General features: G+C 40.2%; 1 protein-coding gene across 1 annotated transcript in view; it reads left to right on the forward strand.

The window, feature by feature from the left end:
* loaf (lost and found) overlaps positions 1-15707 on the forward strand; it is a 256473-nt gene extending 240766 nt beyond the window's left edge. The window contains exons 4-7 of the mRNA XM_065225787.1: positions 5078-5222; positions 5353-5637; positions 14985-15098; positions 15182-15707. Of these exons, the coding sequence (XP_065081859.1) occupies positions 5078-5222; positions 5353-5637; positions 14985-15098; positions 15182-15246 (609 nt within the window). The 3' untranslated portion in view covers positions 15247-15707. The remainder of the gene's footprint in view (positions 1-5077; positions 5223-5352; positions 5638-14984; positions 15099-15181) is intronic.
* Positions 15708-16112: the final 405 nt, after the last annotated feature.

Genomic DNA, 16112 nt, shown 5'->3' on the forward strand with positions numbered 1-16112 from the left:
TTACAAATATGGGCTTTTAGAAACAATATTTGCAAAATTTCAGGAAATGTCTCAGAACTTTACACGATTTATAATGTAAACTTAGATGATATGTGACGCTCCTTTTATGTGCATTATATTAAACAAAAATTTACAGTACTTGTTCGAACTGTGTTGTTTTCGATAGAACCGGTTTTTTTTGGTTCGAAAGGTCCTATCTGCTTTGGACGATTCTGTTTATCGATTTCTCTTTTTTTATAACCGCAGCTAAGCAAACACGTTTCGTGCTATTTTCATCACACAGTTTAGTAAAAGAAGTTCTTATCTAGCGCTCAGAACGTCCAGCATTGCATTATAGGCAATGATTTTGCAGCTGAGAAATTAACGAAAGAAAAAGTCGATTGAGAGAATCAATCAAATAAGATAGGACCTTTTGAAATGTTTATCTAGAATAGACTTCTCTGACTTTTGCTAGATGTCTAAGTATTAGTACTGATCGAGGGGTGCGACACATCTAAATCTCGATTTTAAATGGTCGAAAAATCTCACACTAGCGAATCAATCTACGAAAAATCGTTTTTCCATTTCTTGCATTTAAACCCATCTTCTCGCATCGCTCTCCACCTTTTATCTATTAAGCGCGAGTGCCACTCACAACAGCAAAGAAAAAATGTCCTGCATCTTAGATAGAGTCGTCCCCCTCGGTACTGATCATTGCGGTTAAATTAAAGTATAGGTACTGGAAATATCACAATAGATCTAAGAAATGGTCGCAGGTGAATATAATCAACACGGAATTTGAAAAAAATACAAGTTATATTATAATCCACACAATGCTTGCATTTACACTCAGTGTTATCAATTCTACGGGTTTATCCATAGATCTGCAGATGTTTAGATTTTTTTTATCTAGTTCGTTTATTTGGAAGGCTCAATCGCGTTAGCTTTACGGAGCCGATAATTCATTGTTCACTGTGTGTAACAAAATTCACTTAATTCTATGTCTAGTAGGAGTTGGGCCGATTACTCGCGGCTTACTCGAGGTTAGAAGGGTACATTTTCGAAGGATAGGATCAGGGGAGGAGCTTGGGGTAGGGTAACGTTGTCTCATCAGAGCGTTGTCGCCAGTATGAATGGTAGTGCGGTTCTAGTTACGTCTGGAGTTCGACCGGCTATGGTGACCAGTGGGCGACGATGAGATTCATCGAGACGGGGGGACAAGACAAACAAAAACTAATAAATAGAGACAAAAGACAAAAGGAATTAAATTCTTATACTAGACATTTGAAGAAAAACATAAACGGACTGCATATAGTAGAGATCACGGGTTGCCAACACGTCTCTGATAGGAACATAGGGTTGCCTTCCTTGGGCCTCGAGGGTATTCAAAAGTCGCTCTCTGGCGGCGTCATTATCCGTACATTGCCAAACTGCGTGTTCGATGTCATCGTAACCGTTTCCACACCGACAGATGTTGCTGTCCACGAGGTTTATTCTATTGAGATGAGCATCTAGCGAGTAGTGGTTGGACATAAGTCTACTCATCACGCGAATGAAGTCACGACTTAAGCCCAAGCCTTTAAACCACGCTCTCGAAGAAACATTAGGAATAATTGAATGTAACCACCGTCCAAGATTTCCAGTGTCCCAATCGGTTTGCCAACTCGAAAGGGTACTCTGACGCACTAAATGGTAAAATTCATCGTGTGAAATTTGCCTGTCATACAATTCGCCTTCCTGCGCCTCCGACACTTAGAAAACAAGCTATCATAGTACAGTACCAAACTCAAATGTCATCCGACAGGCTCTGTCATAAAGGGTGTCCACGATGAAATTGCCACACTATGAAATTGCTCTAACTTTTTAACCGTTGGGTAGAATTTAATGAAAATTTGGGTGGATTTAGTTCATAGTGCATTATTTACATCCTGCAAAGTCCTGTGATCAAAACTCGCGGAAATGGAGTCGGAAGAACAGCTCGTGCGTGATAAAATCTTGCGCATTCATCACGAGAACAAGGAACTCTCGCATCGTTCCATCGCTAAAACGTTGGGAATCGCGAATTCCACGGTGTCGCGAGTGATTAAGCGGTTCGAGGAACGGTTGACTACCGATCGGAAGCCCAGAAGTGAAGGAAAAAGTATTCCGTACAACACCAAAAATCACAACCGCGTAGTTGGGGCCTTCAACCGAAATCCGAACGCCTCCGTTAGGGATGTGGCTAAGAAGCTGCACCTAAGCCGAAGTTTTGTCCAGAAGGCCAAAACTAAGGCTGGGCTTCGAACGTTCAAGGTACAAAAGGCCCCTAATCGCGACGAGAAGCAGAACAAGTCCGCCAAAACCCGTGCCAGGAAGTTGTACCTCAACATGCTGACGAAAGTTGAATGCTGCATCATGGACGACGAAACATATGTGAAGGCCGACTTCAAACAGATCCCCGGCAACCTGTTTTTCACGGCCAAGGATAAGTTCAGCGTTCCGGAGGATGTCCGCACTCAGAAGATGTCCAAATTTGCGAAGAAATTCCTGGTTTGGCAAGCCATCTGCACGTGCGGGAAGCGGAGTGCACCTTTCGTGACCCAGGACACGCAGAACGGACAGGTGTACATAAAAGAGTGCCTCCAGAAGCGGCTGCTTCCTCTCCTGAAGGCCCACAACGTCCCAACAATCTTCTGGCCGGATTTGGCCTCATGTCACTACTCCAAGGACGTGCTAAAGTGGTATGCGAACAATAAGGTCAATTTCGTGCCGAAAATGTTCAACCCTCCCAACACTCCGGAGCTCCACCCCATCGAGAAGTACTGGGCGATTATGAAGCAGCACCTTCTTAAACGACCTAAGGTAGTGAAGGCAGTCGAGGAACTGAAGAAAGTATGGGTTTACATGCAAAAAACGGTTGATTCACAGGTTGTGCAGAATCTTATGGCCGGGGTTAAGGCCAAGGTGCGGGCATTTGCGTATGGACTGTAAATAAAATACGAGTAAAATGGTAAAATGAAGTTTAATAGTTATTTCTCAATCCCTGAAAATTTGATGGCAATCGGATGAAAACTCGAATTTTGCGAATCAATTTTGTGTGTGGCAATTTCATCGTGGACACCCTTTATGACACTGTCGCCGAAGACCGTCACGAATGTATGTATTTTAGTTTTCTCATAATAAGAGCTGCTGATGTTGTGCTTGTGTGAAATCTGAAAATAGCAAGCAATGATGTCCTGATCAGATATGGTTTAATTTACACCAAATTGAGGAATTAGAACGAAATTACTCATGTCATATGATAGTTATTTGATAATTTTCTTTTCGCTCGAATGTTTTTCTACCGGTTGTGTTGTGTGAGAGAGACGACGGTAGAGCATGAGTGTAGGAATAAAAACAGACTGTCGCGCACGACAACGAAGCGAGTGTAGTAAAAAACGTCAACTGTTTCAACCCCTGGCCGTAGTAAAATTTCTTGGGCACTTTTCAAAAAAATACTGAAAAAAAAAATCCACACATTTTTATTGACGAATTTTCATAAGAAATTCCACATAATTTTCATGTGACCACACAAACGGAATCCACTCAGCAGTACACATGAAATTTATTTGTCAAATTAATCGTAGGTAGGTGTACCGGTTATGGCTATACGTTCCTATTCTGATGTGTTCCAACTATGACCTATGGCATCGTTTCTCAAACTATGAGTCGCGACTCACCGGTGGGTCGCAGACTGCCCTCAGATGGATCGCAGAAATTCAGACCTAACCTTCTTTTTTTTTGTTTTTCTGGTCATTCTGGCGTTGAAAGTAAGTCTCGAGTCGGTTTTTTACAACGTTATGAAGTGGTTTTCTATTTAGCTTTAATATTACATTATTGTTTTGATACTTTTCATGCGTTTAGATAACTCAGTGTTTTCAGATCATTTTCGCACATTTGAGGCCGTTTTTTGATTGATTTGGCGATGTACCACAATTTTGTCGTTAAAATGTCATGATTTGTTGGCGTTTTTAAGATCATTTTGGTCTTAGAACATGTGCATTTAATATTGGCGGGTCGGGAGCGTATAAAATTCCTAAGAGCGGATCGCCATCTAAAAAAGTTTGAGAACCGCTGACCTATGCGATTCCCATAGGCCATAATTGGAACATACCATAATAGGAACGTAACTGTTCTATGTGTGGTCACACGTGTATCTGACACATATATATCATTTGTTGATCACATTTGAAAAATTCATGTGTGGGACACATTTTTGACGTTTTCTTTTTGTACGGATTCTAAAAATCTAGACTCACCCTCGTTCATCACTATTAAAAAAATAACTTCTTGAATGATTATTTTTGGAAAATGGTGATTAAATTTCGCAATAATTAACGCAGTGGAAACAAATTTACCTATCTACGAATCGTACTCCATGAAAAGTTAACAACATTGCACACACTTAAGCATGCAGCAAATGTCAGAGCAATCTCTTACTAGCAGCAGCAGCAGTCAGGCAGGAACCTAGCGAACGGGTTAAACTCGATATGACAAGCACCGAGTTTTCCACCAATAAAGCAAATGCGATTAACTTTTCATCATACAGTCAGGCACATCAGACATCAGAGCCAGGAAACGATAGGGATGAAAGCTAACTTTCGACGTGAACGAGCGCACGACGGATGTATGTAGGTGTGGTAAGACGAGAAAGAAAGAAAAAAACGCTCGGAAAAATTGGTGGAAACTCTCGCTTGCGCTCATTTTCCATCACATCATCGCGTCGCAAGTTTGAGACGCGATATCGGGTCAACAGCAAGAAGAAGAAGATACGTTAAGTTTAAAATGCTATTAAAAATTTAATGTCACTCACAAACGGAGCATCCTCGTTTATCGTCGTGTGCGCCAGCATCGTCCCTTGAGAGTTTCTAACTTGATGATTCTCTTTCAGCAACTTTGTATGATTTCCTCGGCATGCCAATCGCCTATCAGATTTGCGTGAAATTTAAATTTTCGAATTCTACCTCCTCCATGTGAACCTCACAGATAACCGTGCGTCTCGCTGTCATCATACAATCGTTAATTTTACTTTGAACAAAGTAAGTAATGCAGCTTTTTTTCCTCTTTCCTAATTTTTCAGGCGGATTTAACCTGTAAGGACACAAAACAATCAGTGGGAGCGCTGTTCACCAAGACGAACTTTCTCACATTCAAGTACGTGACCGATAACTGGGGCACGGAAACGAACGGTTTCAAAATGGTTATAACCTCTATCAAGGATTCCAGTAAGTAGAAAACATTAAAACACAGCTCGGCACCAGCTGGCAACGCCATTTCCGCCCAGATTACCTGCTTCAACTTCCGGAAGGATTTCTCATTCCATTTGTTTTTCGTTCGACTTTTGCACTTCCACAGAGATCAACTGTGCCGACTTTCGGTGTACGCAGCCGGAGTTTTGCATATCCCAGGAGCTGGTGTGCGACGGCGTGAGTCACTGTCCGGACGGATCGGACGAAGCCATCGGGTCGCTGTGTCCGGCACCGAACGAGTACATGACGACCATCTTCGGGTTGGATCTGATGGTGCTGATTCTCGTCGGCGTGGGTTGTCTGGTGGCGTGCGCGATCATCGTGTTCTTGACGATTTGTGTGTACCTGCGGAACTCGCGAGCGCCCAATCAGCTCCATTCGTCGATACAATGTAAGTGAAGGGACAGAGGGGTGTTCGCCCTCTGTGGCATGGGGTTGTCACGTGCTGTTGCTAGGAAATGTTCGATAGACTAGACCGTAAGGGGTTCAGTTTTGTATGTGTAAATTGGTTTTAAGATTCTTTGCTATTGCGGGGACACAGTGTCTTTGTTAAGCAGCTCTACTTCATGAGTAGCAAGTATTTATTTAGCAATGGTAGGGTGGAGATATCTTTTGATTCCATAAAGCTTTTTGACGTTTAATCGGCGCACACTACTGTACTATTTAAATCGAACGAGTGCGAGCAAGACGGAAACAGATTAGTGGGAAAACAAACCGTCCATACATAAACGTCATAAACGTCAAATATATGCAGTAATTAGCTAGAAATCAGCAACATTCTACATGATGACATTAACCTGATCTTTGTTGCTTCTTTATACGAAAATGTTCTTTCGCTGGCAGAAAACAGTTCAGAAATGTCACGACAATTTTTCGGGCTTGCCACTTAATTTGTGTGTGTGTCTTTTCTATGGTCATTATGAAAAGTGTCAAATGTTAAGGAAAAAAACCAGTACTCGTGCCACCACTGGTGGCAAGTACAATCATACTCGGGAAGGCGAGAAAATTTTCAACTAGAAAAATTCTTAGCCCGGACCGGGAAGTCGGACCCAGAGCTGCCTCCAGCATGGTGTTGCTTTATATCTGCGCCTTTACCGACTAAGCTAACCCAAGTAACATTGCATGTTTTATGGAGGATTCAAAGCATGCTACAAGTCTAATCATGGTCTGCAGAACCCTTTTAAAACCGAAATTGTTACTTGGGAAGGGAGGTCCCATTGAAATAATTTCAGTGCTCGACAACTGATGAAAATCAAGCGTGACTGCTTCTCGTTCGGATTTTTCTGAACAGAAAAAATCTATGGTCACGTCTTCGGAAGGGAAGTAAAGCCGTTGATTTCGGCCCATGTGTTGATGGGTGCGATATCTAGCCAGGTGTGGAAGCCGTCTTCGTGGCATCCCATTGTCGGTGATTGACACTCGATAGTGAAACAGAGACCGACGTAAAACAAAAGAATCAAGAAGACCTGTTAAAACTCCATAGAATATGAGCAGTGTTGAAAATTGTCACCGTCAGTGCATAAATTTGGGCTACTATGACGACCATTACAACATCCAGGGTGTCAATTCAAATACATTTTTTTTCTTTTGTTTATTGTTTATTGTTTATCAGTCAACAGGTAAAATGTTTACCCCAATGACACCTGTTCTAAAACTAAATACAAAACTAACGAATAACATAAATTAACATAAAACTTGTTTAAAACTACGCTTGTTTGTTTCTCGTGACACGTTGAAATCGTACACATAATAACACCGGTTGAATACACGGGACATGCTTCGCAAAGGTTCGTGAAAGCCATAATTAGTTCTTGCCGGAGGGATGGTGATAAACGAGTGCGACCGAAGATTGCGACGACGTGTGTTGATGTCCAAGAAACTAAGAAGCGTAGGACTGTCAATGTTGCCTTGCAGAAGATCCCCAACAAAGCACGCTTTTGCCACGTTGCGTCTTGCTTCTAGTAATTCCAAATTTATAAGTAGACAACGGCTTTCATAACTTGGCAGGTTGAATGGATCTCTCCACCTAAGATGACGTAGAGCGAACCGGACGAATTTTTGCTGAACAGCTTCGATGCGTTGAGTTTCATTCTGGTAATAAGGAGACCAGACGATAGACGAATACTCCAAGATAGGGCGCACAATTGAGCAATATAAAGCTTTTAGGCAGTAAACGTCCTTGAACTTTTTTGCAAAGCGAAATAAAAATACTAGTTGCGATGAGGCTTTAGACACAACGTACGCGACGTGATCCTAGAAGGTTAATTTTGTGTCAACCAGAATCCCCAGGTCCTTGACTGTCGAATCACGTTGTAGATTCACGCCTCCCAAAGCATAGCTAAAATGGAAGAGTGATTGCTTGCGGCCAAATGAAATAACCGAACATTTGGACACGTTCAGCGACATTCGATTAATATGACACCATTCAGCGAAGGCTTCCAGTTGTTGTTGCAGAAAAAACGCGTCTTGTGGTTGCTTAATCGTGTTGTAAAGCTTCAGGTCATCGGCATACGAGAGTTTTAGGCATTTCAAGATGAAATTGACATCGTTCATATACAGCAAGAATAGAAACGGCCCCAAGTGACTTCCTTGGGGAACACCGGACCAAACCGGAAAGGAGGGCGAAACGTGGTCTCCAATTTTGACGGACATACTTCGACCGGTTAGGTAGGATCGAAGCCAGGAAAGCAAGTTATTGTTCATTCCCAGCTTGTCGAATTTAGCAACTGCGATTTGATGATTCATTTTATCAAACGCCGCGGATAAGTCTGTGTAAATAGCGTCTACTTGTTGACCATTTTCTATTTGGCGGATCACGAACGAAGGGAAACAAGTCAAATTAGTTGTCGTCGAACGGTTAGGCATAAATCCGTGCTGATCAATCGAAATGTAAAGTGCGTAATTCTGAACCAGCTTATGCAGAACGATCACCTCAAACAGCTTAGAAGTGGCGCTCAACGCAGCTATGCCCCGATAGTTCGAAACAATCCGCTTGCAGCCTTTCTTGAAAACTGGGAAAACATACGACTGCTTCCAGCAGTTTGGGAATACACCAGTAGCCAAGGATAGGTTGAATACTCTTGCTAGTGGTGTTGCAAGTGTATCCGCGCAGCATTTGAGGACAAGCGATGGAATCCCATCCGGACCACATCCCGTGGAGGATTTTAAATCCTTTCCGGCTGATATAACCATATCGGTTTTTCCCGGTTATTTAAAATAACAAACAAAAAATCACCGCTGCTTTAAACTAAAAAGGCATTCAAAAATAACTGGTTGCAGATAATCATATTTTTCAGCAGAATTGCTCTACAATACGTCAATTTTGCAGAAAAATATGAGATAAGATTTGCATTAATATGTTGTTGATCTAGATCTCCAAAATCTCATGAAAGCATGAATTCGTATAAAATCAAAGGGTCTCTGCAAAAATTTTGCCTAAATGTTGTTTTGGTATGTTGAAAAAAGCATAAATCAATACGCAGTATTATAAATTCTTAAAATCTTCCAGGAGTTGAAGTTCTTTATGCCTAAAAACATTTGGTGGAATACAAAGATGTGTTACGAAAATATTTAAATTGTATTGGAGATATTTTACAGGATAATACATATCATGTTCGATTTCCACTTTTGAGCATTTCGAGTCTCCGTTCGAAATATAATTTAAGATTATCAATACGATGATTCGACTTAATGATAGAATGGGTAAACCTTCGGGAAACCCCATAATATAATTGCCCAAGTAACAATTTTGGTTTTATCATGGTTTTGAAGAGGCCTTATAGGCTTAGAATGGACTTAAAGACCACATTGATATCGAAAATGTTGCTTAAGTGGTTTGGAATATTAGATTTTCCAAAATTCCTGGAGTTCAGATCTTTATTTTTTTTTATATATTATATTATTATATATTATACTATATATAATAGTAACTTTAACACTCATGGATCATTCGTGACTTATCCCGGTTAGATTTAGGTTCATGATAATGATGATTACCCCTAGGTTTGAGCTGGATGATTTATCTCTAAGATAATCAAGTACATTGACTTCAGCGTGAGAGGTATGGATTCAGATCTTTTTATTTTACAGGCTAACCAAGTGTATATTACGATATCCTGACTAATCTTGTGTACCTGATTAGCACAAAGTGCAGAAATTTAATTTTTAATTTATCTCTGGACCAATCATCTCATGATTTTTTTAAGTTCGTTGATTGTGTACATTTGCAGGCCAAGCATGATCAAGTATGTAAGGAGTTTGAGATCGGAATTTTTTTTAATTGGCATGAATTTACTTCTCTATCTTCAAGTAACTTCGTGACAAGATATGTCTCGGATAGGCTCTATATTAACACTACTTTACTCGGAGAACTGTAGCAAAATAATTCAAAAAATGTTCATCAAATGACAACCAAAAGAAAAAAAATACACTGTAAGCTATCTTGGTAGCTTCACATGCTCCAACAAATGAAAGAAAAGAATTTGGAATTTTGAGGAATTTTGATACTTTACTACAGTGAAAGCACAGACAAACAGACGTAACTCTTTGAAAAACTTGTTCTTGAAAACATAGTATCTCAAAACATATAACCTCAGTAACGACATCTCTCTGGCTTCTCGCGGAAAACAAGCTTGCTCGCTAACTCGTAAACAATATTGCATAAAAGTTCTATCGAATATATAGAAACGTCAAAGTGATCCGATGCCAGCGCTGCGGCGAGTAGTTCGCGGAACTGATAATATTCAAATCAACCGTTAAATGCATGAACGAAGATACACAATGAAGAGTTACGTCTGTTTGTCTGTGGTGAAAGCATAATATGAAAATTGTAAACAGAAGTTTAACAAATGAATATAATTATGCGTATTTTAAAAAAAATGATTGATTCCATGTAAAAATGCAAGTTTTATAAGGTTTTAAATGATTCTTGAAGACCAAATTATGGCCTACAAGACTATGATAAAACCAAAATGGTTACTTAGGATGAGTATACATTATCTTTCCCGGTGCAATTTGGGTTTTCCCGCATTTTTCCCGGTTTTTTCCCGGAATTCTCGGTTGGATGGACACCCTGAACATCGTCATCAAACGACATGTGACACAACAAAAACTATATCACAAGTGCTTCAGTCACTGCTGATAAACAGTCTGTCTTGATGCTAGTCTTCTCATTATGATCGTCAAGACAAGAAATATCATGTGACTAAGGGTTTTCGTATAGGACACTCATCCTACTTGTTGCTTTGTTCCAACAAGTTTAACCGTCTGGTTTGAAACCAACCCGAACAATGCATAAGGTCCTAACTACATTGATCGATTCTTGTAACGTTTTTTTCTTTTAATCGCCATGATGGCCATGTAAAATGGTTTGGGGTATTATCGAGCAATTAACACGAAAAACACAGCCAGAGCCGTTTTTGTATCCAAGTTATTAACGAAAGAGAAAGTCGATGAAGAGAATTAATCAATGTCGATAGACCCTTATGCATTGTTCGGATTGAAATTTTGTTATTGAGATCAGCAAAAACAAATACAACATAGAATTAAAGCGCTTTTCGAGATGCAATTGATCTGAATGGTTTTCCAAAAACCATATTATTTGTATGTGTATTTGTATGTGTATTTAAATGGAGATCAAAAAGAAGCCTCCCTGGCACTCGATTTCCATCGACTATTAATCAACAATTAGCAAACGGAACACTTTGGTGATTAGAATAGAAGGATTATAATAATGCTACTAATAATCTAAAGGAAGAGGAGACAATAGGGGGACTTTTATGGACCAGTTTTCTGTCAAACGCGAACCAGCGAGTGATTGGTCGCACGAACGTATAGAAACGCGAGGATGTATACAACAGGGAATCTATTTTCTTGTATTTATGTCAAGTCGACATTTATGTCCAGAAGTGCAGAATATTAAATTATCGTTCCACTTATGCAGGATTATTTTAGGACGACTACGATGAATGCAGTCCAGCGAGTGCTCGCTGAAATTCCAGAACGATTCCAGCGATTAAGGACAATCAAAGACTGACTTTGTCAGCAAGATGGCGATACCACCGACTGGTCTACCGACAATTACAGCGATGGCGGTCTGCTCTAACGCGTCTACCGTTCGTTGGCTGTCGTGCGATGGCGGTTTGATTTAGCGGTGTGGCGTTTTGGTGGTGAGCTGGTATGACGGATTTTGGAGCTGGTCCCGATGCATAGGCACTTCCTTCAGACGACAAGGCCTCCTATCTCCTCTCCTCTCTCCTTAGCGATTAGGGCCGTCTGCCCGTGACCGGTGTCCTCCTTCACGAAGAACAATGGTCCTTGGCAATTAGATATCCGTGAGTAGACAGTCACTTCTTCCGTATCGTGAAATTGAGGTCCAAGACTTGCCATCTAGAAAGCGGTTTGAAAAACGTATGGAAAAGGTCCTAAATCGGTGAAATCGGTGTTCAACAGGTCACTACGATTCACTACTTGCATTAGGTTCCCTAAGTATTAATTTTACTCTACTAACTAATCACTTCTGGTCTACACGATCGCCTGTTTTAAAGTGAACGATGGCCATTCGCTGAGCATCGCAGGACCCTTCACCCCATCAACCCGTGACTCCGTGTCACAATTTTGCTGTGGTCATGCACGCCTTATTCAACAATCGGCCGTTAAGCGTGGCAGTGTCGTCTTCACAGTGGGTTCCATCGCTATAGTTTAAATTTACCTGAAGGATCGATCACATGGTGCAATTAAAAAAAAACATTGAATTGAAGGTTTGTGACAGGCATTTGTGTGTTATAAACCAGATCCCTCCATTTTGAACTGGTCAGGCTAATTCCAACCTCTAGTTCGACTGACCACGAAGGAGGTTTAAAATTCGGGGAGGATACCCCTAACCAAAAAAGAGCACTCCCCTTTTGGCACGGTCACTCCGGTATCGTCTTAGGCCGTGTCAGTCCTCGCCAACGAAGAAAGACGCTTGAGAGGCTTCCAAGCCACACACAAACGACAAGCCCTGTCAAACCGGTATGCAGTCAAACCATCATTCTCCATCGGTTCGGAAAACACCAAACACCGTTTGTCGACAGCAGTAGCATCGAGTACTTGCAGCACGTCGCCAGGACTTATCGAAGAAAATCCCACAAAAACAAACAGTAGAAAGAAACTTTGGAACATAGTAGTACTTGTACGATATACCGTTCCGATTCAAATTTCGGACGATTCAAATTTCGGACACTTTCATTTTTAATTAAATATTACATCCAGTTAGAAACAAAGTAATAATGTTAGATGATCGTGGAGGGCACTAGTCAAAAAAATTTAAAATTTACAAGACATGTGGATCATATTCGACCGAGATAATCAACTTTTAAAAGTGTTCGAAATTCGAGTTTAAGTGTCCGAAATTTGAATCGGCACGGTACCTCAATGTTTATGTTGGATTTCCTCATGTCCGAAATTAGTTCATCAAGATGAGAGGTATCTTTTACAGACTATGCGAAATAAGCTATTTATGTTCACAGGTCAGAAACTTCTCAAATCTCTGGTCAAGTACCAACATGGATAGTCCTGAAATAACACCACCACATCATCAAAAATCTTCAACGCACTTAAACCAATCGATCCCTGGTCTGCCTTGGATATTTAATGCTTAAAAATTGTGTTTATTTGAAAACCAAATACGCTGTCAGACGATATTTTCTTTGATCAGAAAATCAGGACTACTTTGATCATTTTTGAGTACTTGTGAGTAACTCAAATTTACTCGCTGCAAATATATTTACTCTGAGTATAGCTGTCTTGCCCCTAGTTTTGCACGGTCGTTTCCGCGAGAGAAGAAGAACACGTTACAGACAAAAGGAAGCCAGTTGTTTTCTCTTCCTTTTAGATAATTATAAAGAGTTCCCAACTGTACAAAGTCTATACGAAATATTAAATAATACGAAAAGATTCGCCAAGTATGTTGCCTTGACGTAGTAAACGATAGTCTTTAGATCCTGGAAAGACGAGTATTGTCGGACTTTTGTAAGGAATAAGCATTGATTCTGAGAACGTGACATCCATGCCGTGATGCAGAACCTGGCAAGGATACTGGCTTCTGTTTCACCTCGACTGCGATTATTGCTCAGAGTTTGCTCGTTACTTTCGAAATATGAATTTTCAATCTGGAAATTTTGATACTCACAGCATTTGGTTGATCTATCCAGCATTGTTTACCTTCCCATTCAAAGCACTTCAGCGGAGGGTTGTGTTGCGTGACACGTTTCATGAATCATTCGATGTGCTGGAAATATGCACGTATGTGAAATTTTCGGTGCAATGTGCAATTGTCGGCAGCAACGAGACGCTTAGCAATGATTCGCATCTTTTTGGCAGGGTGTTCATTGGGAAATGCCCTTTACCTCCCGCAGCCGTTGAATGTTTCGTCCGGTAGCGTCACATTAAATTCCTAGAATCTGGAAATATGCACAAGTACTGTCGGGTTCAATGGCACAATAATATTCATAGCCGGTGATCTTGCAGCACTGACTGTGCATGTCCGCAAAACTTTTAAGTCTCTTCCTATGAACGAAGAGGATACCCGGAACCACTGCTTTCATCGTTAGATATCCACTAAGCACAACAATACGACAACCAAAATGACGAGGAAAAATGTGTTGCTCAATGAAGAAAAATAACAGTCTGCGACAATCACAACCAGTAACAAACTATTTGCCGGACTACTTTGACTTATCAAAGTGTATTGACGAAGCAAAGCAACGCACGTCAGTCAGTCAGCATTTCAATTGGGGTTTCGTCAGTGAGAATCGAGAAATGTAGCACGTCAGTTGTCACGTGATATTGATGAAATAATGCAGCACTGGATAGGACTTATAGAATATAGACACAATTTATCAATGAATGTTTACTATATATGCTAGACTCACTAGACACTTGTTCTTTTCAAAGTGCAGCATTATATAATGTTCTGTGAGAATGAAAGGGACGAAACATTTACATTACACTTGTTTTCCTTGACATGAATACATAACCAAAACTTCCACAAGAGCTTCTAGAGCATTTATTTGACATTGAACGTAAAGCACAAGGTTAATTCCTAAAAATTTTTTAATAGGAGATAATTGTAATGCTTACAAATTAGTCTAATGCTACATGAGGCAATGATAATTGGATTTGTCATCATGATTTAAAATTCCGTACAATATAAGTGTGTAACCACCAGACTTAGAAGTTGGGAGTTTTGTCCATTTTATTTAGCTTGTTCGGTAACTTGATTCCAAACCATACAAGATACATCGTTTCAAACACTAGAAAAACCAATAACTAAAACCCACCGACATTGTGTGATTGATATATGAAACTGAACCACCTTCACCTCCTGCTAGATACACATAGGTGTTGCTTTTTATACAACCTTTATTTACCGAAAGAAAACCCACGTCGCTTTTTTCTTCTCTCTCCCAAAATATTACCAATAAGCGATCAATCATGTAACAATTTGATTTACTTAAACTTTTCTTTCTTTGTTTCTTTCTGGTTCCGTTTTTATTTCGGTTCCATCCATCCATCATCCGTTATGGTTCAATGCATATCGACATAAAATAAACATACTGCCAAAAACTTCCTGCCAAAACAAACAAAACAAAAACAAAAACCACATGTGCTTTGTTTGACCAACTCCGACAAACACTTACACACTATCACCAAAATCGAAAACATCAAACAATCAAAATTCCAATCACCGACAATCAGTGAATCAGATGATAGAATCGAACGGTTCGTCGAAGCATCTGCATGGAACACTGCCGCGGGAAACAACAACGCTACCTGCTTCGGGAAACTTGCATCACCCTGCGGGACCATTAGGTAAGATAACCATCCGAAGCAATCAAGTAATTAGCTGTCTGACTGACGAATCGTTCTCTATGCTTTTTTCTCTCCTCAAACAGGGTACCTCCGCATTCCACACAAATTGATGGCCAAAGTCCGTCCCATTTGGTGCCTGGCAAATTAAGACAATTAGGTCCGGATTTATCGCAGCAAACCTCTCAGAAAGATGAGTGGTTTGTCTAGAGCTAGACAGGAAACACATAGAGCAACAAAAATGAACAATTAAAATCACCGAATAAAAGAAAGAAATCTACTAGCACGAACTGACAGCAGCAGAGGAAAAGAAACAACTCAACAGCAAAAATGATTCTTGAAGAAAAAACAACAACAACATGCAGCGGAACAATAGAAAGTTAGATTGAGCAACATCACGAGTGAAGAAACATCAACTAAAAGCCAACTGAGATAGTAGTAACAACAGCAAGAAAATCAAGCGAAAGCAACAAGAAGCAACGAGCACAGCAGCATACCAAGATCACGATCACATCACGCGATACGCTTGTGGAACTTATCTTCTCAGAATGAATAGAAAAAAAAAACACATTCACAACAACGATGTAACTTATTTCACGTTTTAAAGATCAAGCTGAAGTAAAAAGAAAGCAATACAAAACGTGAAATGAGGATCATTTGTGCGCAGTACGAAAGTAAATAATGCAGAACAAGATCTCTGGATAGAAGACCGAGGTGAAAAGGCAAGAGAAATGGCAAAATTTCATCAGCGAAAACTATACAAAACAGCAAGAAGTTATGTGAAAATCTACTGGATAGAAGAAAAAATGGAAACAAAATCATTCATTCCGACGAACATACTAGCAACAAATCACACAATTGAACAACAATTTTTGGCACTATATGAAGTAAGTATGATAGTATACGTGGTATATCTGACGGGGAGTTTCATGCGTCTCCAGTGAAGTGCATTGTGGGTACAACTCTATTGGAGAAAATATGGAGGCGCATGGTGGTCCACGTTATGCGAAACCAAGT

This window comes from Ochlerotatus camptorhynchus, unplaced genomic scaffold (assembly GCF_037179485.1).
Source record: "Ochlerotatus camptorhynchus isolate MF236.1 unplaced genomic scaffold, CSIRO-AGI_Acam_v1.1 ptg000234l, whole genome shotgun sequence".
Taxonomy (NCBI): Eukaryota; Metazoa; Arthropoda; class Insecta; order Diptera; family Culicidae; genus Ochlerotatus; species Ochlerotatus camptorhynchus.